This window comes from Bos indicus, unplaced genomic scaffold (assembly GCF_029378745.1).
Source record: "Bos indicus isolate NIAB-ARS_2022 breed Sahiwal x Tharparkar unplaced genomic scaffold, NIAB-ARS_B.indTharparkar_mat_pri_1.0 scaffold_92, whole genome shotgun sequence".
Classification (NCBI taxonomy): Eukaryota; Metazoa; Chordata; class Mammalia; order Artiodactyla; family Bovidae; genus Bos; species Bos indicus.
In genome coordinates, this window is record NW_027223750.1 from 132,906 (window position 1) to 157,591 (window position 24,686).

Sequence of the window (24,686 nt, forward strand, 5' to 3'; positions counted from 1 at the left end):
CATGGGTTTGATCCCAGGTCCAGGAAGATCCCACATACGGTGGAGCAATTAAACCGGTGTGTCACAACTGCTGAGCCTGAGCCCTAGAGCCCATGTTCTGCAATAATAGAAGCCATTGTAATGAGAAGCCCTTCCACTGCAACCAGACAGTAGCCCCTGCTCTTCACAGCTAGAGAAAAGCCTGCGCAGCTAAATAGACCCAGCATAGCTTAAAAAATAAATGCTAAAGTAGTCCTTCAGGCTGAAGTGAAACACCCGTGGGCACCTATTTGGAGGACTGTGAAGAAATAAAGCACAAAGGCCAAGGGAACTGCACAGATAAACGCGAAAGCCAGTATTCCTGCACTTTGGGTTTATAACTGCTCTTTTCAAACAATACTTATTTATTAATGGACACATTGGGTCTTCATTGCAACACGATCTTCACTGCATCGTGAGGGCGTCTCTCCAGCTGTGACACACGGGCTCCAGAGCATGCGGGCTCAGGAGTTGTGGCCCCAAGGTTTAGTTGATCCACCACATGTGGCATCTTAGATACGGGTTCAGGGTTTGAACCTACATCCCCTGCATTGGAAGGCGGATTCTAAACCACTGGACCACCAGGGAAATCCCTGTGACTTCTGTTTATCTTCTCCTCTGTTTTATTTTGATTTAAAAGAAAAACATATAACGCAGTAACCATAAATCTGTAAATAGGAACCATATGCAAACCTGCCATTTATCACAATAAATACAGGAATGTGGCAGAGCTGGGAGGGAACAGAGTTTAGAACGCTATGAAAACTATCTCAGTGTTAATACAAACTTGACTTTTTTAAAGGTAAGATAATAATTATAATTCACAGCATAACAACCCTCCAAAAAAGCACAAAACAAATTTAAAAACTCCAGACTTAAAAATATTTTAAAAGTAAAGAGTAAGAGTCATAATCACTTTGTGCAAGAGAAAATTTCAATTAATCACAGAAAAAGACAGTAATTGAGGAGTGATGGAACAAAAATGGGCTGACATGTGGAAAGTTAGAAAACTGTTAGGAAAAATCTTTCCTCGGAAATAATCTCCGCAATGCTGCTGCTGCTAAGTCGCTTCATCGTGTCCGACTCTGTGGGACCCCATAGGCGGCAGCCCACCAGGCTCCTCTGTCCCTGGGATTCTCCAGGCAAGAATACTGGAGTGGGTTGCCATTTCCTTCTCCAAATCTCTGCAATACCAACAGATAAAACTATTCAATGAAAAGGCAGATTGGCAAAGAGGATTAACAATAAATGTAACCCAGTATATGTTATCTATTAATATAAGAGTCTTGTCTTACATCCAAAAAGAGTTTGCAAGCAAAAGGGTAGAAAATGGTATCCATGGAAATCGTCCCAAAGTGGGAGTTGCAGTGGCTGTACTGGCATTAGATGAAATAGATTTTAACAGAACTTTTTTTTTTTCCCCACAGAATAGCAACAGATTTCTATATTAATAAAAAATCAGTACACAAAGGAGATGTATGAGTTATATATCCATAAGTTCCCAGCAGCCTCCCCAAATATATGAAACAAAAAGTGACAGAACTGGATAGAGTACATAGTTCTAAATAATCCTTGGAGACTTCAACACTCCATTTTCAATGAGGGACAGGAGACCAATAGTGAGATCAAGGAACGGAACAGCTAGACCTAACTAACATCTGTAGAGCACACAGCCAAGAAAAGCAAATGTGTTTGGAAAGCAACACAGGGAAGCCACAAGGCTTCCCTTGTGGCTCAGCTCGTAAAGAATCCTCCTGCCATGCGGGAGACCTGGGTTCAATCCCTGGATTGGGAAGATCCGCTGGAGAAGGAACGGCTAGCCACTCCAGTATTCTGTCCTGGAGAATTTCAAGGACTGTATAGTCCATGGGGTCACAAAGAGTTGGACATGACTGAGTGGCTTTCACTTGGAAAGCAACAGCAAAGGAGACAGGGAAGTTTGCTACCCTTGCTTGAAATGGGCACACTTGAGAAGCAACCGGGATGACTGCCCCATGGTCCACCCCCTGCTGCACCCCATGATCCATCTTCAGTGACCACCCTACTACACTGGATTTCTGATCCCCAAAGACTCTAGGCAGGCCCCTGGAAAGTGGGAATCAAAAGCGAAACAGTTAAGCTGTGTCATCAGCACCCCCTTGTCACTATCGGCTGAACACTCCCTAGACTTCCACTCTATGGATTCACTGATGATCCCCAGCCTCAGACTGCGTCCTCGGAGGTGCCAGGCAAAGGGGGCAAAACAGCCCACCTCAGGCCAGGATACAGTCAATTCACCATAGTTCCCTCCTCAGGCACTAGAACAACAAGTTAGGGTGGGAAGAGACGGCCGAGGTCGAGAGGCAACAGAACAGGCACAAGCCAAAGCACAATCCAGGCACCTTTGGCAGCTCCAGCCCAGGTCACCGTCAACTTCAACTAACAAAACTTTTAGTTAGCAAAAGAGAAGCGAGTTAAAGCTGTTCGGGCTTCCCGGGTCGTGGTTGGGCCATCTTGTTGTGACACCCAAAGTTCTGTTTATCTCCCATCTACCCTACTAACGCAGAGAAGGCAATGGCACCCCACTCCAATACTCTTGCCTGGAAAATCCCATGGATGGAGGACCCTGGTGGGCCGCAGTCCATGGGGTCGCTGGGAGTCGGACACGACTGAGCGACTTCAATTTCACTTTTCACTTTCATGCATTGGAGAAGGAAATGGCAACCCGCTCCAGTGTTCTTGCCTGGAGAATCCCAGGGATGGGGGAGCCTGGTGGGCTGCCGTCTATGGAGTCACACAGAGTCGGACACGACTGAAGTGACTTAGCACTAGCAGCAGCACCCTACTAATGAAGGAGGGATCCCCTACCCTAAGAAGTGTGAGATGGCCAAGCACACGACACTGGACAGATGGACAGCTGTTGGTGAGTCTCAGGTACTCAACAGCCTGGGTGGACAACAGGGAATGCCATGCAGGACAATGGGGGAGTGTGGCTCTGGAGTAAAGTTAAGTGGCAGGGACCGTGGGAAATAGATGTAGTAACAAGAGGATGGGGCACGCCAGGGTTCCCACACGAGGGGATCATTGTCCTGTAGGAATCATTGCACTGCCTGGCAGGGAAGTAAAGCTTGGTGGCTGGAAGAATGGGAAGAATGCAGCTAGTCTGGCTGATAGGAGAAAATCAGCTGGGTGGGGTAGTTTTCTGACAGGGAGGGGGACACTGCAGGTGAGAGCAGGAGAAAGCAGAGTTGGGCCAGTGGGGTATTGGAGGCTCAAAGGCATCAAGGCAGCTTAGAAAATTTGAGGTCTTAATATACAGATGGGAAGCCTATGTAAAATGGTTTACAGATGAAAAGCAATCCTTTTCAAAATGCCAGTGACCTACTTTGCAGAAAAAAAAGCTGGTCCTATAATTTATGTGGAATTGCAAGAGACCAGGAATGGCTAAGACAATCTTGAAAAAGAAAGTTGGAGGAGTCCCCTACCCTGTATCAGAACTTACCATGGGAACAGTAATCAAGACAGTGTGGTACTGAGATAATGATAGACACACAGATCAATGGACTAGAACAGTGAGTCCAGAAATAAACCCAGATACATACCCTCAATTGATTTTCTGCAGGGATGTCAGATCATTAATTGGTTAGAAGTGCAAGTCCTGTCCCTAGAATGGTACGAGGACAGCAGGATATCCACACGCAATAGAATGAAGTTGGACTCCTACATTTCACCAAATACAGCCATTAAAGTGATCCTCTGGACAGCACACAGCATTCAGCCACAAAAAGGAATGGGGTCTCAAATGAAACTCAAAATCATTATGCCAAGTGAGAGAGGCCAGACAAAAAAGGTCACATACTGTACAATTTCATTTGTAGCAACTACCCAGGAAAGGTAAGTCTGTAGAGACAGAGAGCAGATTATTGGTTCTCAGAGCTTGGTTGCAGTGAGGGGGAAATGGAGAAGGACTGATTACTGGGCATGGGGTTTCCTTTTGGAGTGATTATTTATTTGGACACAACAGAGGGGATGGCTGAACTACACTGTGCATGTACCAGATGCCTGTAAAGTATACCCTTTAAAAAGGTGACATTTACCACAATAGCATACCAATATTTTTTAAAGATAACAAGTGCTTATTGGCTTAGACTTCTACAAATAGATTGGGAATTGACTTCAACATCTGCTAAAATGCATCCTTTAGGAAAATTTTTTGACCTTCATACTGGGGCACAAAATAGAGGAAACTTGAATACGGCACTAAATTTTTAAAAGATGTCCCTATAGTGTTAAGGGAGCTACTGAAGTTAGCCAATAGGTATATTTGCCTTAACCATCTTATCACTGCGGTGTTTCCGTTCTCCAGACCATAGCAGCCATTGTCGTAAAATATCCTACAGTGGGCATAGGCACTCTGACATATAGCTCATGAAGTTAAATTGAGTCTTTGCCGCTTATAAATGGGCTTGACAACATGGGACCAGGTGGACTATCCTCACTGAAAACATTGATTATGAGTTAAGGTAAAATAAAACAAGGCTGATATAAAGCGAGAAACCCATATTGCATATGTTCTAAGTAGGGAAGGGGTAATTATCCCCACTGTTTTTCGATTCACTTCTCCACTATGCCCAGTTCTTGAGCCATGGAAAACGAATGGTGCCTCTGGATGGATTACCCCAGGCTTCTTTTCTTAATATATACGTATTCCTTGAAGTCTAGTTGACTTACATTGTTTTAGGGGCAGAGCAAGCTGATTCAGTTATACATATATATTATTTTTAAATTATTTTCTTTTCTAGGTTATACAAGACATTGACTATAGTTCCCTGTGCTATATAGTAAACCTTTGTTGCATATCTATTTTTTTAATTAGAAATCTATCATTGTATTCATGCTAAGTGAAACAAATGGAATCAAAACAGAACAAATTTTTTAGGCAAACACTCGTAAGTTTTCTAAAATAGATATACATACTATGTGTATGTGTGTGTGTGTGTAGCTTTTCTACTATGCTTGCTAAAGGCTTGAGAAAGAATATCAGAAAGAGAGATGGAAAAATTGGAAAACATAAAGTAAATGAAATGAGGGCACTGAATATGAAATAGGAAAAGTGAAACAAACTAGATAAAAGTAAAAGATTATCGTATAGTCCAGTTGTTTTTAAACATGGTAGCTCATTACAAACATATCTGTAGCTTTGGATAAAAAAAGCTATTGCCTGGGCATTTGTATTTTTCAAAAAAAAAAAATCCAAGAAAATTCTGGATTTTAAAAAGTGATTACAGGTTTTTCTATTAAATGGTAGTTTTGGTGATATCAGTTCAGTTCAGTTCAGTTCAGTCGCTCAGTCGTGTCCACCTCTTTGCGACCCCATGGACTGCAGCACCCCAGGCTTCCCTGTCCATCACCAACTCCCTGAGCTTGCTCAAACCCATGTCCATCGAGTCGGTGATGCCACCCAACCACCTCATCCTCTGTCGTCCCCTTCTCCCCCTGCCTTCAATTTTTCCCAGCATCAGGGTCTTTTCCAAGGAGTCAGTTCTTCGCATCAGGTGGCCAACATATTGGAGTTTCAGCTTCAGCATCAGTCCTTCCAGTGAATATTCAGGACTGATTTCCTTTAGGACTGACTGGTTTGATCTCCTTGCAGTCCAAGAGACTCTCAAGAGTCCTCTCCAACACCACAGTTCAAAAGCATCAGTTCTCATCCTGAACCCCCCTCCCACCTCCCTCTCCATACCCCTGTGGCAGATTCATGTTGATGTATGGCAAAACCAATACAATATTTTAAAGTAATTAGCTCCAATTAAAATAAATAAATTTATATTTTTTAAAAAAGCATCAGTTCTTTGGAGCTCAGCTTTGTTTATGGTCCAACTCTCACATCCATATATGATTACTGGAAGAACCATAGCCATGACTAGACAGACCTTTGTCGGCAAGGGCATGTCTGCTTTTTAATATGCTGTCCAGGTTGGTCATAGCTTTTCTTCCAAGGAGCAAGCGTCTTTTAATTTCATGGCTGCAGCCACCATCTGCAGTGATTTTGGAGCCCAGGAAAATAAAGTCTATCACTGTTTCCATTGCTTCCCCATCTATTTGCCATGAAGTGATGGGACCGGATGCCATAATCTTTGTTTTTTGAATGTTGAGTTTTAAGCCAACTTTTTCACTCTCCTCTTTGACTTTCATCAAGCAGCTCTTTTGTTCTTCTTCACTTTCTACCATAGGGGTGATGTCATCTGCATATCTGAGGTTATTGATATTTCTCCCAGCAATCTTGCTTCCAGCTTGTGCTTCATCCAGCCCGGCATTTCGCATGATGTACTCTGCTTCCCTCAGTGGCTCAGTGGTAAAGAATCTGCCTGCCAATGCAGGAGATGCAAGAGACCTGGGTTCAGTCCCTGCATCGGAAAGTTCCCCTGGAGTAAGAAATGGCAACCCACTCTGATATTCTTGCCTGGGAAAATCCCATGGACAGAGGAGCCTGGCAGGCTACAGTCCATGGGGTCACAAAAGAGTCGGGCACGACTTAGTGACTAAACAACAACAGCAGCTCTGCATAGAAGTTAAATAAGCAGGGTGACAACATACAGTCTTGACGTACTGCTTTCCCAGTTTGGAACCAGTCTGTTGTTCCACGTCCGGTTCTAACTGTTGCTTCTTGACCTGCACACAGATTTCTCAGGAGGCAGGTAAGGTGGTCTGGTATTCCCATCTCTTGAAGAAGTTTCCACAGTTTGTTGTGATCCACACAGCCAAAGGCTTTGATGTGGTCAATAAAGCAGAAGTAGATGTTTTTTAGGAACTCTCTTGCTTTTCCTATGATCCCACGGATGTTGGCAATTTGATCTCTGGTTCCTCTGCCTTTTTTTTGGTGATGTAGAATTCTATTATTTTTCTGTTGACCAAGCATGACACAATGGTATTAAGTGAATAATAGTTACGTACCCACCATGGTAAAAGATGTTTATCAGTTTTCACAATCAATAGCCAGACAAAAAATAAAAGGTAATTACAATTGCAAGCCATAATTGGAGCATGATTAATCTAACAGTATACAATGATTACATACAATTTGGGAGTTAAGCAGAGTGATGGGGTAAGCGGAAGTGCATGCACGCATATGTTTTCATCCACCCAGCCAGTCTATGTCTTTTGGTTGGTACATTTTACCCATTTACATTTAAGGTAATTATCAATATATATGATGCTATTACCATTTTCTTAATTGCTTTGGGTTTATTTTCTGTAGGTCTTTTCATTCTCTTAACTTTTGCTTGTGTGGAAAGCTTTTGATTTCTCCATCAAATCTGAATGAGAATCTTGCAGGGTGGTGTATTCGTGGTTGGAGTTTCTTCCTTTCCATCACGTTAAATATATCATGCCATTCCCTTCTGGCTTGTAGAGTTTCTGTTGAGAAATCAGCTGATAACCTGACGGGGGTTCCCTCGTGTGTTATTTGTCATTTTCCCCTTGTGCTTTTAATATTTTATCTTTGTCTTTAGTTTTTGTCAGTTTGATTACTAGGTGTATTGGTGGATACAGTCACCAATATACCTCCTTGGGTTTATCCTGCCTGGGACTCTCTGCCCTTCCTGGACTTGGTTGACCATTCCCTATCCCATGTTAGGGAAGTTTTCAGCTATTATCTCCTCAAATATTTTCTTGAGTCCTTTCTCTCTCTCTCTTCTCCTTATGGGGACCCCTTTGGTGCATTTAACGTTGTCCCAGAAGTTTCTTACACTTTTTTTTTTTTTTTTTGCATTTTTTCCTTATATTCTGTTTCGCAGCAGTGATTTCCACCATTCTGTCCTCCAGGTCCCTTATCCATTCTTCTGCCTCAGTTGTTCTGCTATTGACTTCTTCTAGTGTTGTGTTCATCTCAGTTTGTTCTTTAGTGCTTCTAGGTCTCTGGTAAACAATTCTTGCATCTTCTCCATTGTTTTTCTTCTTGCTTCTTCGGCATGCCCTCTGGTGGATGAGGCTAAGAGGCTTCTGTAAGCTTTCTGATGGGAAGGACAGGGTGGGGAAACCTGGGTCTTGTTTTGGTGGGCAAGGCCTTGGTCAGTAAATCTTTAATTCAATTGTCTGCAAATGGGTGGGCTTGTACTCCCTTCTTGTTAGTGTTTTGGCCTGAGGCATCCCAGGGCTGGGATCTATGGGCTCTGTGGTAAGGTTAATGGCAAGTCCAATTGGACTTACATCAAGGGGGACCTTCCAGGACTGCTGCTGCCAGTGTCCCCGTCCCTGCCATGAGCCCTTGCCGTCTCAGGCCTCCACAGGTGACCCTCCCAACAGTAGCAGGTAGTTTTGTATCAGTCTCCTCTGGGGTCACTGCTCCTTTCCCTTGGGTCGTGGTGCGTGTGAGATTTTGTGCCCTCCAAGAGTGGAGTCTCTGTTTCCTCCAGTCCTGTGGAAGTACTATAATCAAAGCCCGGTGGCCTTCAAGGTCAGATACCCTGGGGATTCCCAGCCCCTTTATCAAATTCCCCAGGTTGGGAAGCCTGATGTGGGGCTCAGAACTTTCACAACAGTGAGAGAACTTCTTGAGTATCGTTGTTCTCCAGTTTGTGGGTTGCCCAATGGGTGGGTACGGGATTTGATTTTATCGTGATTGCACCCTTCCTACCATCTCATTGTAGCTTCTCCTTTGTCTTTGGACGTGGGGTGTCTCTTTTTGGTAGGTTCCAGCATCCTCCTGTCGATGGTTGTTCAACAGGTAGTTGCAATTCTGGTGCTCTCACAGGAGGAGATGAGCACATATCCTTCTACTCCCCCATCTGGGGTGTGAGGTGGCTAAGCAATTCAGAATATGAATTTGGGAGGGAGTGTGTATAACTGTTTAGTGCAGAGCAGGTGCTTAGTGCAGTCTTGAAAGAATTCACTCTCTCTTCATGTCATGGAGCCTTGAAGTGAGTTAGGGGAGCCCTGATGAAACAGGGTTCAGTCCAATTTTTACTGCTTCTTCCACTCTCCATTCTCATCAGCATCCATATCAACTTTGTATGCTCTTACTAAGTAGCTTTAGCAACATTAAAACCACCACATTCTCTTTCTGTCTCTCACAGGAGGTTTTAATCAGTTGCTGATATTTGATCTATACACCTTTGCTTTTTCTTTCTTTTTTTAAAAAGTGTATCCCTGCTGGTGTGAGTTGTGCCAGCGTGGCATCTGGGCACCACATCCAGGTTCCCATACACCAGGGCACCACCCGCCCCGCCCCGCCCTGCCCCATACGGACACTGTAGTTTTGCTTTTGCAATGATGGAATGAAAGGGAAGGGACTCCTGGGGGCTTAAAGTGTGACCTGGGCCTGTCAGGCCTCCAGGGAAGCTGAGGGCCTTGACCACTCACTGGATGGCGATCATGCCAATCCTTGACTCCTGGCAAATGAGCTTAGAGCTGGCGCTGGAGGAAGTGGTCCCCGGTTGACCTTTAAGCTCCACCTACCGTCGCCAGCCCTTCAGGTTCTTTCCTGCCTGTACACCGCCATCTCAGCCTCGGTCGTGGTGGGCCAGTCTGCCGGCCACCCCCTTGCCATTCCTGTCGTGGGGCCCACACCAGCAACTTCACAGACTCCTGTTCCCTGTGCAGCTGACATCTCTGCTGCCCACACCCCAACTCTGCAGTCCGCGCTGCCAACAGCATCTCCTCCACGATTCTCAGCTCGGCGGCTGCCATCTTCCCCGTGGACATCACTGCAGGTCCATCGCCGTCTGGCACAGTCTCTCCTGCCATGTCTGCCACAGAGGAGCACGACTGGATGCCAGGTGGCCTGGACAGGGCTGTTGGCAGGGCGGGCTGTGACCCCAGTCCCCTTGGGGTCCCGGCACCGGCTTGGGAGGGGACGGATGGGGTCGAGGAGGCCGCGGCCCTTCTGCCCTCCCTGAGCGTGTCAGGAGGCCTTCGCAGGGGGCACGGTGGGCCACAGGCCACAATGGAAGAGTGGGCTATAGAGCCGTTAGAGGAGGAGGAGGAGTCTGATTTCGAGCTGGAGGCCCTGGAGGAGGAGGAGCACCTGGAGGAGGAGGAGCACCTGTTGGAAGAGATCGAGGAGGAGGAGACAGTAGAGAATGATGAGAGTGAGCAGGAAGGCGCAGCAGTGGTTGCAGGCCACAGGGACCCCTTGGAGCAGTTTGGGCCTGTGTTCTGGGGTCTGGTCCACTCCCTTCTACACAGTTTCTCCTACGATGACCATGTCCTGGTCTGGCCCCCTGGCCCCTGCCCGATGGTCATGCACAGCTCCCAGCCTCCCTCCGGCCCTGGAGAGGGTCCCGCACCTCCGCAGGAGCAGGAAGACCTGGCAGAGGGAGGCGAGGCCTCACAGGGTGAGTACCAAGCAGAGGGCGCCCCCACCCTGGGAACCTCAGGGTCCCAGGGTCCAGGGGTCTGCATCCCAAAAGTCAGAGGAGTCTGCAGTGGAGGCTGAGCTCTGGGAGGGTGGCGCCCTGGCTGTTGCCTCTGAGTCCTGGGAGGCTGGGGCCTGTGGTCCTGGCAGGGCCGAGGTGGGCAAATGGCGGCCAGGCCCTCAGGCCCTTGCGGACCCTGTGGGGGCATCGGGCTCAAAGGCAGGCCGCACTCAGCACTGGCCTCTAGTGGTTAAGCAGCGGGTCAAAGCTCTCAAAAACCTCCAGGCATAATCTGCACAAGTGGAAGCCCAATTCTATAAAGACCTTTACGGTCTTGAGAAAAAGTATGCTTCCTTCTGCCAGCCTCTGTTTGATAAGAGAGCTGACATCATCAATGCCATTCATAAGCCCACAGAACGTGAATGTTAGTGGCCAGTACCTGTTCCAGAAGGAGCCTGGGAGGAGATGGAGAGCCTGAAGGGAAGGAGAAACAAAGGGCATCCCTCGCTTTTGCTTGAGGGCATTTAAAAACCTAAAGATTCTCGGTAGCATGATCTGGGAATATGATGCACTTGTACTGGAGCACCTGAAAGATGTAAAAATAAAAATTCTCAGGGGTCCGGGAACCAATGAGCATCACAGTAGAATTTCTTTTTAAGTGAGAGGAATACTTTTTCAACGAAGTTCTGACAGAAACATACCAGATGCGGTCAGACCCAGATGATTCTGATCCCTTCTTCTCCAAAGGGCCAGAAATAATCAGCAGCACAGGGTGTGAGATCTACTGGAAAGACGGTAAAGACCTCACCCTGAAAACCCTGAAGCTGCAGAAATGTGAGGGCCCTGAAGGTGTCACACCAACCTCTAGGAAGGTGCCCAGCTATTCTCTCTTCACCTACTTCTCTCCTCCCTGGGGGTAGAGTACTGGATGTGGCTACTGAGTATAAATTGGGTTATTTTTTTCCGTGAAGTTCCGGTCCCGAAGTCTGTATTATACTTCACAAAAGAAGCGAGTGATTATCAGTGTGAAGAGTCTGATGAGGAGGTCCAAGAAGCTGAAGGTGAGGAGGAGGACAGCGATAAAAAACCAGAAGAAGGACCTGGAAAGGACCTGGACCCAGCAGAGGACAGCCCGGGAGAACCCAGGTATCTGTGTGCAGCTCTGAGTATCACCCAGCCACCATTCCTGACATACATTTTTAAATGTTCTCCCCAAAGTAAATAATAATTAAAACTTGGTTAAAGTCTAGTTTCAAAACAGCTTAATGTTAATAATACTTTGTGTGCTAGATAATATAGAACACAGCATGTTCTGAAATGTACTTCATTCACAGCTACAGGTCCTTTGAGCTGTAGCTGTAAGGCTTCCCCACGTGGGAAATTTTTTGAGACCTGGTAGCAGAGACCACTGTTTGTTTGGAACGCAGTTAACCAGAACAAGCGACTAAAGGTGACTGGAATGTACACTAGCTGGGCCCTCAGCACTGAGCTACAGACATACGGTCTTTTGTCCTAACCGGGAGAAAGCAAATGCCTTTGAGGTTGTGACTATTGACAAAGATGTAGTCAGTGAAAAATTTTCAAGTGGGAGCACATTTAATGACTAATCCCTATTTGTTCAGTTGCAAGATTTTCTAGTTCATGGGACAATCAGAAGAAAAGCAAATTAGTCATGGTGAGATTGTTGTTCACCGCTGAATTGGTCATTCAGTTCAGTTCAGTTCAGTTCAGTCGCTCAGTCGTGTCCGACTCTTTGCGACCCCATGAATCGCAGCACGCCAGGCCTCCCTGTCCATCACCGAATTGGTCATTAAGTCAACTTATATCTGACCTATCCCTTCCTCTCTTTCTTGCTTTGCTTTTTCCTGTCTTTCTTCTCTTCCTTTTATGGATGTGCAAACTGAGAGTCTGGGAGTTTAAGAGTGTGATTGATGGAGAGGGCACAGGCTTGTAAGGTGGAAAGACTTATTAGATAAGTCTCTCTCAAGAAAAACCAACAACAACAAAGCAGGCATTTTGGTGTTTGGCGAGTGGGAGAGGACGTTGGTATGAGGGGTGAGTGAGTGATGACATATCTCAAGGTCTGTGTTGAGAGAGGTAAATGTGGTAATTTCTCTTTTGACTTAGCAGGCATATGTAGGACTGACTGTTTTCTTAGATTTAGAAAGTCACTGTTGCCTGTTACTGGTTTACAATTTTTTAAATTAATTTATATATTTTAATTGGAGGCCAGTTACTTTACAATATTGTGGTGGTTTTTGCCATACATCAACATGAATCAGCCATGGGTGTACATGTGTCCCACCATCTTGACCCCGCTCCCACCTCCCTCCCCACCCCATCCCTCTGAGTTGTCCCAGAACCCCCGGCTTTGGGTGCCGTGCTTCATGCATCAAACTTGCACTGGTCATCTATTTTACATAGAGTAATATACACGTTTCAGTGCTATTCTCTCATATCGTCCCACCCTCGCGTTCTCCCACAGAGTCCAAAAGTCTGTTCTTTACATCGGTGTCTCTTTGCTGTCTTGCATATAGGGTTGCTGTTACCATCTTTCTAAATTCCATATATATGCGTTAATATACTCTATTTGGTGTTTCTCTTTCTGACTTACTTCACTCTGTATAATAGGCTCCAGTTTTACCCCCCTCATTAGAACTGACTGAAATGCATTCATTTTTTTTATAGCTGAGTAATAGTCCGTCATATATATGTACCACAACTTCCTAATCCATTCGTCTGCTGATGGACATCTAGGTTGCTTCCATGTCCTAGCTATTGTAAACAGTGTTGCAGTGGACATTGGGGTACATGTGTCTCTTTCAACTCTGGTTTCCTCGGTGTGTATGCCCAGCAGTGGGTTGCTGGGTCGTATGGCAGTTCTATTTCCAGTTTTTGTTTTTGTTTTTTTTTAAGGAATCTGCACACTATTCCCCATAGTGGCTGTACTAGTTTGCATTCCCACCAACAGTGTAAGAGGGTGCCCTTTTTCTCCACACTCTCTCCAGCATTTATTGTTTGTAGACTTTTTGATGGCAGCCATTCTGACTGGTGTGAGATGGTACCTCATTGTGGTTTTGATTTGCGTTTCTCTGATAATAAGTGATGTTGAGCATCTTTTCATGTGTTTGTTAGCCATCTGTATGTCTTCTTTGGAGAAATGTCTGTTTAGTTCTTTGGCCCATTTTTTGATTGGGTCGTTTATTTTTCTGGAATTGAGCTGCATGAGCTGCTTGTATATTTTGGACACTAATTCTTTGTCAGTTGCTTCGTTTGCTATTATTTTCTCCCATTCTGAAGGCTCCCTTTTCACCCTGCTTTTAGTGTCCTTCGTTGTGCAAAAGCTTTTAAGTTCAATTAGGTCCCATTTGCTTATTTTTGCTTTTATTTCCATTACTCTGGGAGGAGGGTCATAGAGGATCTTGCTGTGATTTATGTCAGAGAGTGTTCTGCCTATGTTTTCCTCTAAGAGTTTGATAGTTTCTGGTCTTAGGTTTAGATCTTTAATCCATTTTGAGTTTGTTTTTGTGTATGGTGTTAAAAAGTGTTCTAGTTTCATTCTTTTACAGGTGGTTGACCAGTTTTCCCAGCACCACTTGTTAAAGAGATTGTCTTTTCTCCATTGTATATTTTTGCCCCCTTTCTCAATGATAAGGTATCCATAGGTGCGTGGGCTTATCTCTGGGCTTTCTATTTTGTTCCACTGACCTATATTTCTGTCTTTGTGCCAGTACCATAATGTCTTGATGACTGTAGCTTTGTAGTGTCGTCTGAAGTCAAGCAGGTTGATTCCTCCCGTTCCATTCTTCTCTCTCAGGATTGCTTTGGCTATTCGAGGTTTTTTGTGTTTCCATACAAATTGTGAAATTATTTGTTCTAGTTCTGTGAAAAATCCCGTTGGTAGCTTGACAGGGATTGCTTTGGGTAGTGTACTCACTTTCACTATATTGACTCTTCCAATCCACGAACATGGTATATTTCTCCATCTATTTGTGTCGTCTTTGATTTCTTTCATCAGTGTTTTATAGTTTTCCATATGTAAGTCTTTTGTTTCTTTAGGTAAATTTCTTCCTAAGTATTTTATTCTTTTCATTGCAATGGTGAATGGGATTGTTTCCTTAGTTTCTCTTTCTGTTTTCTCATTGTTAGTGTATAGGAATGCAAGGGATTTCTGCGTGTTAATTTTATATCTTGGAATTTTACTATATTCATGGGTTAGCTCTAGTAACTTTCTGGTGATGTCTTTAGGGTTTTCCACATGGAGGATCATGTCATCTGCAAACAGTTAGGGTTTTACTTCTTCTTTTCCAATCTGGATTCCTTTTATTTATTTTTCTTCTCCAATTGCTGTGGCTGGGACTTCCAAAACTATGTTGAATAGTAGTGGTGAGAGTGGGCACCCTTGTCTTGTTCCTGATTTTGGAGGAAATGCTTTCAATTTTTCACCATGAGGATAATGTTTGCTGTGGGCTTGTCGTATATGGCTTTTATTATGTTGAGGTATGTTCCTTCTATGCCTGCTTTCTGGAGAGTTTTTATCATAAATGGGTGCTGAATTTTGTCAAAGGCTTTCTCTGCATCTGTTGAGATAACCATATGTTTTTTATCATTCAGTTTGTTCATATGGTGTATCCCATTGATTGATTTGTGAATGCTGAAGAATCCTTGCACCCCTGGGATAAAGCCCACTTGGTCATGATGTGTGATCTTTTTAATATGTTGTTGGATTTGGTTTGCTAGAATTTTGTTGAGGATTTTTGCGTCTCTGTTCATCAGTGATAAAGTGTCCTGTAGTTTTCTTTCTTTGTGGCATCTCTGTCTGGTTTGGGCATTAGGGTGATGGTGGCCTCATAGAATGAGTTTGGCACTTTACCCCCCTCTGCAATTTTCTGGGAGAGTTTGAGTAGGATAGGTGTTAGCTCTTTAAGTTTTTGGTAGAATTCACCTGTGAAGCTACCTGGTCCTGGGCTTTTGCTTGTTGGAAGGGTTTTTATTACAGCTTCAATTTCCGTGCTTGTGATGGGCCTGTTAAGATTTTCTATTTCTTCCTGGTTCAGTTTTGGAAAGTTATACTTTTCTGAGAATGTGTCCATTTCTTCCAAATTGGCCATTTTATTTGCATATAACTGCTCATAGTAGTCTCTTAGGACCTTTTGTATTTCTGTGTTGTCTGCTGTGATTTCTCCATTTTTGTTTCTAAATTTATTGATTTGATTCTTCTCCCGGTTTTTCCTGTGAGACAGCTAATGGTTTGTCTATTTTATTTATCTTCTCAAAGAACCAGCTTTTAGGTTTGTTGATTTTTGCTACAGTCTCCTTTGTCTCTTTTTCAGTTATTTCTGCTCTCAGCTTTATGATGTCTTTCCTTCTACTAACTTTGGGGTGGTTCTTTTCTTCTTTTTCTACTAGCGTTAGATGTAAAGTTAGGTTCTTTATTTGATGTCTCTCTAGGTTCTTGAGGTAGGCTTGTATTGCTATGAATCTCCCTCTTAGTACTGCTTTTACTGAATCCCATAGGTTTTGGGTTGTCGTGTTTTCATTTTCACTTGTTTCTATGCATATTTTCATTTCCTTTTTGATTTTTTCCATCATCTCTTGGGTATTCAGAAACGTGTTGTCTAGCCTCCATATGTTTGTATTTTTAATAGTTTTTTTTTTTTTTTTTTTATTCCTGTACTTGACATCTAATCTTACTGCCTGGTGGTCAGAAAAAATGCTTCAAATGATTTCAATTTTTTTTTTTTTTTAATTTTGCCAAGGCTATATTTATGGCCCCGGATGTGATCTATCCTGGAGAATGTTCCATGTGCACTTGAGAAAAAGGTGAATTCCATTGTTTTGGGGTGACATGCCCTATAGATATCAATTAGCTCTAACTGGTCCATTGTATCATTTAGCACTTGTGTTTCCTTGCTAATTTTCTGTTTGGTTGATCTATCCATAAGTGTGGGGGGGGTATTAAAGTGCCCCACTATTATTGTGTTACTCTTAATTTCCCCTTTCATACTCGTTAGCATTTGTCTTCTGTATTGAGGTGCTCCTGTGTTGGGTACATATATATTTATAATTGTTATATCTTCCTTTTGGATTGATCCTTTGATCATTATGTAGTGTCCTTCTTTGTATCTTATCATGGTTTTTATTTCACATTCTATTTTATCTGATATGAGTATTGCTCTCCTGCTTTCTTTTGGTCCCCATTTACATGAAATATCTTTTTCTAGCCCTTCAGTTTTAGTCTGTACGTGTCCCTAGGTTTGAGGTGAGTCTCTTGTAGACAGCATATATAGGGGTGTTTTTTTTTTTTTTTTTTTTTTTCCCAGTTGACCAGTCTTTGTCTTTGGGTTGGAGCATTTAACCCATTTACAGTTAAGGTAATTATTGATAAGTATGATCCTGTTGCCATTTACATTTTGTGTGTGGGGGGGTGGTTCGTTTTTATAAACATTTACTGTGTTTCCTGTCTAGAGAAGATCCTTTAGTATTTGTTGAAGAGCTGGTTTGGCGGTGCTGAATTCTCTTGAATGAGATCTGAATGAGATCCTTGCTGGGTAGAGTAATCTTGGTTGTAAGTTTTTCTCTTTCATCACTTTAAGTATGTCCTGCCATCCCTTTCTGGCCTGGAGAGTTTCTATTGAAAGATCAGCTGTTATCCTTATGGGGATCCCCTTGTGTGTTTTTTGTTGCTTTTCTCTTGCTGCTTTTAATGTTTGATCTTTGTTAGTTTGATTAATTTGTGTCTCGGGGTGTTTTGCCTTGGGTTTATCCCGTTTGGGACGCTCTGGGTTTCTTGGACGTGGGTGGCTGTTTCCTTCCCCACATTAGGGAAGTTTTCGACTACTATCTCCTCAAGTATTTTCTCACGCACTTTCTTTTTGTCTTCTTCTTCTGGGACACCTATGATTCGAATGTTGGGGCATTTAACTTTGTCCCAGAGGTCGCTGAGGTTGTTCTCATTTCTTTTAATTCTTTTTTTTTCTTTTTTCCTCTGTGCTTCATTTATTTCCACCATTCTGTCTTCCACCTCACCTATCCTGTCTTCTGCCTCAGTTATTCTACTGTTGGTTCCCTCCAGAGTGCTTTTGATCTCAATTACTGCATTATTCACTACTGGTTGATTCTTCTTTATTTCTTCTAGGTCCTTAGTTAAACATTTCTTGCATTTTCTCGATCCTTGCCTCTAGTCTATTTATCCGTAGCTCCATTTTGTTTTCAAGATTTTGGATCATCTTTACTGTCCTTATTCTGAGTACTTTTTCAGGTATCTCCTCCTCTTTTGTTTGGTTTGGTGGGTTTTTAGCATGTTCCCTCACCTGCTGAATATTTCTCTGCCTTTTCATTTTGTTTAGATTGCTGTGTTTGGGGTGCCCTTTCTGCAGGCTGGAAGTTTGTGGTTCCTCTTAATTGTGGAGTCTTCTTCCTGTGGGTGGGGTTGGACTAAGGCTTGTCAAGGTTTCCTGGTTGGGGGGAGCTTGTGCCTGTGTTCTGGTGGGTGGAACTGGATGTCTTCTCTCTGGAGTGCAGTGAAGTGTCCAGTAGTGAGTTTTGGGGTGTCTATGGGTTCAGCATGGCTTTGGGCAGCCCATCTTTTAATGTTCAAGGTTGGGTTCCTGTTTTGCTGGAGAATTATTGTGGTGTGTTTTGCACTGGATCTTGTTAGGTCTTGGGTGGAGCTTGGTTTCAGGGTAGGTGTGAGCTCTTGTCTATTAATGTTCTCTGGAATCAGGAGTTCTCTGATGTTCTAGAGTTTGGGGGTTAAGCCTCCTGCCTCTGGCTTTCGGTCCCTGTCTTACAGTAGCCTCAAGACTTCTCCATCCACACAGCATAGACGATAAAACCCCTAGGTTTATTGATGAAACAATTCTCCACAGCCAGAAACACCCAGAGAGATTCACAGAGTTATATAGAGAAGAGAAGATGGAGGAGGGAGATAGAGGTGACCAGGAGGAGAAAAGGGAGAGTCAAAAGGGGAGAGAACAGTCTAGCCATTAATCTAATCCCTAAGTGCTCTCCACAGCCTGGAACACCCAGAGAGATTCACAGAGTTATATACAGAAGAGAAGAGGGAGGAAGGCGATAGAGGTGACCTGGAGGAGGAAAGGGAGAGAGCAGTCAAGCCAGTAATCAGATCTTTAAGTGAAAATGGATACCGAAGATTAGATTCTTAGAGGTACAAAATTGATAACAAATATCAAAAAGCAAAGATTATAAACTGGGAGAGAGGTTAGACTCTCAAAAATAAAATATAAAAAATACAAACATAATCAATCACAGTAATCAAAAAACTATGGAATTTGTTTTCTAAAAAAAATAGGGTTTTTTTGGGAAACATAATACTAGGCTATAAAAATGAAAGTTAAAGGAGTGATAAAAACTTAAATTAACAAAAAATTAAAAAGTGATAACAGTAAAAATATATCTAGGAATTTCTCTGGGCATTGTGGGGTCTGTTCAGTGTCAGATCATCCCTTGTTCTGGCTTGTACTTGTTCTCAAGGTCTATAGGCGCCCCTCAAATGTCTCCAGTATTAAATGCAGGATTTCAATCTGTTGTACCTGTTACTTCCAAAGTGGTTCCCCGTTCCCCCTTCTTTGTTTATTTTGGCTTCCTCTGCAAGTCTCTTCAGTGTCTAATTTCTGCCCTGACACAAGGGGGCGAAGGTGGCCACTTACTTAGGCTCACTTGTTCAGTTGTGTTGTGGAGAGGGAGGGACACTGCAAACAAACACCGCTGATGTGTGTGGAGAGTGCTCGCAGTGGATGGACCGACCACACTGGGTTTGCCACAGTCCAAGGCAGCATGTGCTTCCCGGGTCTAGACTGATCAGTCTCCAGGGTGCTCTGCAAGGGCACTGTGCCAAGTGGGCCCTGCGTTTCATGCACTTCCCAGGTCTGAGCCGCTCAGGGTTCTCAGGTGCTCCACAAGGGCACAGACCTGGATAGGCTGTGCGTTTTGTGGCCCTCCCAGGTCCGAGCAGCTCAGGCGACCGGGTGCTCGCTGGGCCATGCGTCTAACTCACCTGCCTGGTCCCCGCCACTCAGTTTCCACAAGAGCGCAGTTCCAGGTGTGCCGTATGTCTCCTCTGGGGAGCTGATCCCAGGCTGTGACACTCCTGGCAGATGTCAACCATCTAGGATCCCAAGAAGACGAGGTTAGCAACTGGGAGCCTGCTCACAGTTTGGTGGAAGATGTCATCTCTGGGGCCGAGATTGCAGCAGCCCCTTGCCTTCGGGCTCTGGCTGTCTCTCGCCTGCCTCTCTGCCTCCAGGGAGGGAGGGCCCTATATGGCAGCTGGCTTGCTCTCCTTGGGTATTTGTGCAATCGTTTGTTCTGTGAGCGTGCCAGGGGTGCCGATAGAGCCTTTCGTGAGAAAGGTCTTTTTTTGTGTGTCTCTCTGGCGATCCCACGGTTTGGGTTGCTGTCTCACATTAGCTCCCTCAGACTGTCCTCAGGGCCCCGGTCCTTACCCTAAGGACCAGTTATGCAGCCTGCGCCTCCCTGCCCAGCCCCCACTCACTGGTGGTGGACCCGAGTGTCTGGGCCACTTCTCCACTGGCAGTTGTGCTTAGGTGCGTATTCTGTGGGTTTTGTTTTTTTTTTTTTTTTTCACTCCTGGTTATGTTGCCCTCTGAGATTCCAGAACTCCCCTCAGACACTCCTGTGCGAGGGTTTCCTACTGTGTGGAGACTTCTCCTCTTTCTTGACTCCCTCCCCTGGATGGGTCTCTGTCCCTAAATTTTGTCTCAGTTTTTGTCTTTTATATTTTGTCCTACCTCCTTTTGAAGAGATTGGGCTGCCTTTCTGGGTGCTTGGTGTCCTCCGCCAGCATTCAGAAGTTGTTTTGTGGAAGTTGCTCAGCGTTCAAATGATCTTTTGATGAATTTGTGGGGGAAGTAAGTGGTCTCCCCGTCCTATTCCTCTGCTATCTTGGGACTGCCCCCTGGTTTACAATTGTTAATTGACTCTTACTTCATCCCACAGCTGTCAAGCATAGAAAGACATGATGGAGGAAGAAACAATGGACGTGTCCCTCATGAATTTGAGATTTTCGGCTGCTCAGTAGCCACTGGGAATTTTATCAACACTGGTTTTGTTCCAGGTTTCATCATGTGAAATGTCTTATCCACTGACATCTGACTTTTTTTCTTACGTTTGTCAGATATATTTGACTGCGTTTGTTCATGTTAAAAATAAAAATTTGCTAGCCATGGATAAGCTGCAGATTTTTTAGATGTGTAACACTGATGCAAATCTTGTATCTTTTTGTTTGGGTCCACTTTACTGTCATTGAAACCATTTTTTTAAGTTCTTGCATTGCAGGTGGATTCTTTACCAACCAAGTTATCAGGAAGCCCTGTATTGCAGCCACAGGTTAATTAATATATCAATTGACAAACAATTTATGTAAAGAGAGAGACGGAGGTCTAGCCCCTACTTCATTTTAGTGAGAGGAACCAGGGGGTGACCAAGCTTATCTGGAGACCAGATGGAGCTATTGAGCTGCCACAGACCAGCGGCATCAGCATCACCTGGGAACTTGTTAGAAGTGCAACCTCTCAGGCCCCACTCCAGATTTACTGGATCATTATTCTGAAGGTGGCCCAGCTATCAGAGCTTTACGTGTCCTCCAGGTGACTCTGAGGCATCTCAAAGTTTCAGCATCACCGTCTAAGAGCAATGATGGGCATGGGGCAGGGGATGGGTGTTGTGAGGGACTGAGTTTCTCCTGTGGTAAGACCACCGTTTGTTGAGTGACTTGATACACAGGTAAGCTGAATGGGACAGTAAAGGCTGACAGTAAAGGAATGGGGACGAGACTAGAATTCTCAAGGCCCTGAGATACAGAAAAACCTCCTGGCAGGGCAGGGATTGGATGGTGGCAGTGAAGAAAAAAATGGATGAGGGAACAAACTAGGTTGAGAAGGATAGAGCCATTATGATATCATGAATATGAGGTTTAAAAACATGCAAAACAACCACTGATTATAGATACATCTGTGTAGTAAAAGGTATGCATGGAAGGAGTGCGTGCATATGTAACTTGTAGAAAGGCATGCATGAGGATGATAAACACCTTGCTTAGGCTGGTGGAGAGGGAGAGAGGAGAATTCAACTGGGAAGGGTTACTCTTACTTTCCTAGGGCTGCCGTAACAAATTACCACAAAGTAGGTGGCTTAAAACAACATAAAGTTTATTCTCGCATTAGTTCTAGAGGTCAGAAGTCTGAAAGCAAGGGGCTCTGGGGGAGAATCCTTGCCACCCCCAGTTTGTGGTGGCTTCTGACACTTCTTGGCTTGTGGCAAAATAACTCCTGTCTTCACATGACCTTCTTCCCTGTGTCTGTGTATCTCAAATCACACTCTTTCTGTCATAAGGATACCACCCAGTCCATTTAGGGCCCATCCCAAATCCAGGGTGACTCCATTAAATTAGATCCTGATGTAATTACAACTGCAAAGACCCTATTTCCAAATAAGGTCACATTCACAGGTACCAGGGACCTGGACGTGGGCATATCTTTCTGGAGGACACAGGTACGTACCGGGCTTCAGCTGTATCTGTAGTGTAAAATTTCTGAAGTTGGGTGATGGGTACACGGATGCAGTATTCTTTATACCTTTATGTAGGTCTGAAATAGTTCCTGACCTTCCCCCACCAAAAAGACGGAAAAAAGAAAATGGGCCTAAGAAATGGAAGCTATTTAAGGGGGGTGACGGGGGGATGAAGTTGTAATTGACCAGAATACAGGATCAGAGAAGGAGAAAGGCCAGGGGGTTGACGGTAGAGGATTTCCTTTAGGCATGTTTTGGTAAGGCAGTGTAGGTGCTCTCTAGGTCTCATTGGTACCACCCCCTCCCCCTCTTTCATATTCTATGGTAGCATGTCTCATATCCTAATATATTTTCACATTTTTACGTATTTGTGTCTGCTTCCATCTCCCAACCCCTAGGATACGAGCTTCTGAATGATTGGGATCTTAAAGGGATTTATTTCTCTCTGTCTCTCCCAAAGCACCTATCAATACTACTGTGTTTTCTTCTTAGTAGGTGCTCCATAAATGAGCACTAAAATAAAGTTAATGCAACGCCATCCTCTTTTCTGTCATCGGTGTTAACATTTTAAAAGTGCATTACCACATAGTAACATGCAGTATTCCGTACGGAGTGGCACAGGGCTTTGTCTCCCCCACTCAGTATTTAATTTCATTAAATGAGTTAATACATATAAAGCACTCAGAAGAGCACGTGGCACTTAAGTGTCATGTAAGTGTTTGCTCTTAGTCTTACCATTTTAATTTTCATAGTGTTACTATTATCCCTAAGAAGTTAAAATGCACAAGAGTCCCATAGCCAGTGCAAGTACCACTTTATGAATAAATAAAGCAAAGAGAATGTAACCAATTTAATAATAATAATACCTTGGAGACTAGAAATCTTGTGTCCTTACTCCCAGACTTTTGTAGTAAAAGTCTGACTACATTAGGTAGCTGACAAACTACATTAAAACATTTATTTTCATTGATTTATAATTTATCCCTTGTGCACATTCAGAGAAAAATTGAGACACCTTACAGTGAAAATACATAAACAATAGCCACACTATTCACAATAGCCAAGACGTGGAAAAAGCCTGAATATCCATCAACAGATGAATGGATAAAGAAGATGTGGTACATTACTCAGAATGAAATAATGCCATTTGCAGCAACATGGAGTAACATCGATGGGCCTAGAGATTACCATACTAAGTAAAGTAAGTCAGAAAGAGAAAGACCAATGCCATATGGTGGCACTTATATGTGGAATCTAAAACATGACATGAGTAAGCTTACCTGTGAAACAGAAACAGACTCACAAACATAGAGAACAGACTTGTGATTGCCAAGTGGGAGCAGTGTGGGGGGAGGGATGGATTGGGAGTTTGGGGTTAGCAGATGCAAACTATTATATATAGAATGGATAAACAACAAAGTCCTACTGTATAGGACAGGGAACTGTATTCAATATCCTAGAATAAGCCATAATGGAAAAAGGATATGAAAAAGTATATAGGTGCATGTATAACTGAATCACTCTGCTGTACAGCAGAAATTAGCACAACATTGTAAATCAACTATACTTCAATAAAATAAATTTTAAAAAATGCAAAAGGGCAGTCCAAGTAGAAATTTATCCACGTAATGTCATTTGAAGGGCCTCATGTTGTTTATGATTGGTTTGTGCTGTGCTTTCTCCTATCTTTCTGCTAAAATATAAAAAGGGATCCTTTCCTCCAGTTTCCATAGCACTTTCCCTATTTCCCTTATAACGCACTGGCAGCCTCCACAATTGCCCTCAACCGGGCTTCTGATAAGGTTCTCTTCAAAGCACCTTTGACTATCGCTAATGCTCCAAAATCACTGCAGACGGTGACTGCAGCCATGAAATAAAAAGACGCTTACTCCTTGGAAGGAAAGTTATAACCAACCTAGATAACATATTCAAAAGCAGAGACATGTCTTTGCCAACAAAGGTCCGTCTAGTCAAGGCTATGGTTTTTCCAGTAGTCATGTATGGATGTGAGAGTTGGACTGTGAAGAAAGCTGAGTGCCGAAGAACTGATGCTTTTGAACTGTGGTGTTGGAGAAGACTCTTGGGAGTCCCTTGGACTGCAAGGAGATCCAACCAGTCCATTCTAAAGGAGATCAGTCCTGGGTGTTCTTTGGAAGGACTGATGCTAAAGCTGAAACTCCAATACTTTGGCCACCTCACGCGAGGAGTTGACTCATTGGAAAAGACCCTGATGCTGGGAGGGATTAGGGGCAGAAGAAGGGGACGACAGAGGATGAGATGGCTGGATGGCATCACCGACTCGATGGACGTTTGTTTGTGTGAACTCCGGGAGTTGGTGATGGACAGGGAGGCCTGGCGTGCTGCAGTTCATGGGGTTGCAAAGAGTCAGACATGGCTGAGCGACTGAACTGAACTGAATACTCTCTCAATGTCCTTTCTTTGTTGTTACTGTTTACCATGAACCCCTATTCTCAGTACCAACATGTATTTTACTTTTCCATTGCTGTGCAACAAATGGCTGGTCACATTGTTGTTCAGTTGCTAAATCGTGTCTGACTCTTTATGTCCCCATGGACTGCAGCACATCAGGCTTCCCTGTCCTTCACTATCTCCTGGAGTTTGTTCACACTCATATCCACTGAGTCTGTCATGACATCCAACCATCTCATCCTCTGTCGCCCTCTTCTCCTCCTGCCCTCAATCTTTCCCAGCATCAGGGTCTTTTGGTCATCTTTATTACATGAGATAAGGCTCTACAGTAGAACATGAACACCAGGGGGG

At 43.9% G+C, this 24,686-nt stretch overlaps 2 protein-coding genes across 2 annotated transcripts in view; one reads left to right on the forward strand and one right to left on the reverse strand.

Annotated features, from left to right (window-relative positions):
- LOC139182108 (EKC/KEOPS complex subunit LAGE3-like) overlaps positions 1-9,741 on the reverse strand; it is a 47,903-nt gene extending 38,162 nt beyond the window's left edge. Inside the window, exon 1 of the mRNA XM_070785574.1 lies at positions 9,454-9,741. Within this exon, the coding sequence (XP_070641675.1) occupies positions 9,454-9,741 (288 nt within the window). The remainder of the gene's footprint in view (positions 1-9,453) is intronic.
- Positions 9,704-20,706, forward strand: LOC139182113 (cancer/testis antigen 47A-like). The gene is made up of 3 exons (XM_070785579.1): positions 9,704-10,331; positions 11,324-11,498; positions 20,334-20,706. Exons 1-3 carry the CDS (start codon positions 9,740-9,742, stop codon positions 20,344-20,346), a joined length of 780 nt encoding a protein of 259 aa, XP_070641680.1. The 5' UTR covers positions 9,704-9,739; the 3' UTR covers positions 20,347-20,706.
- Positions 20,707-24,686: the final 3,980 nt, after the last annotated feature.

What these genes read in the sequence shown, in the direction of transcription:
- LOC139182113 (XM_070785579.1), top strand. Translation starts at nt 9,740, where the DNA reads ATGTCTGCCACAGAGGAGCACGACTGGATGCCAGGTGGCCTGGACAGG. An exon ending in GGGAGGCGAGGCCTCACAGG is followed by an intron (nt 10,332 to 11,323) that starts GTGAGTACCAAG and finishes TTTTCCGTGAAG; the next exon opens with TTCCGGTCCCGAAGTCTGTA.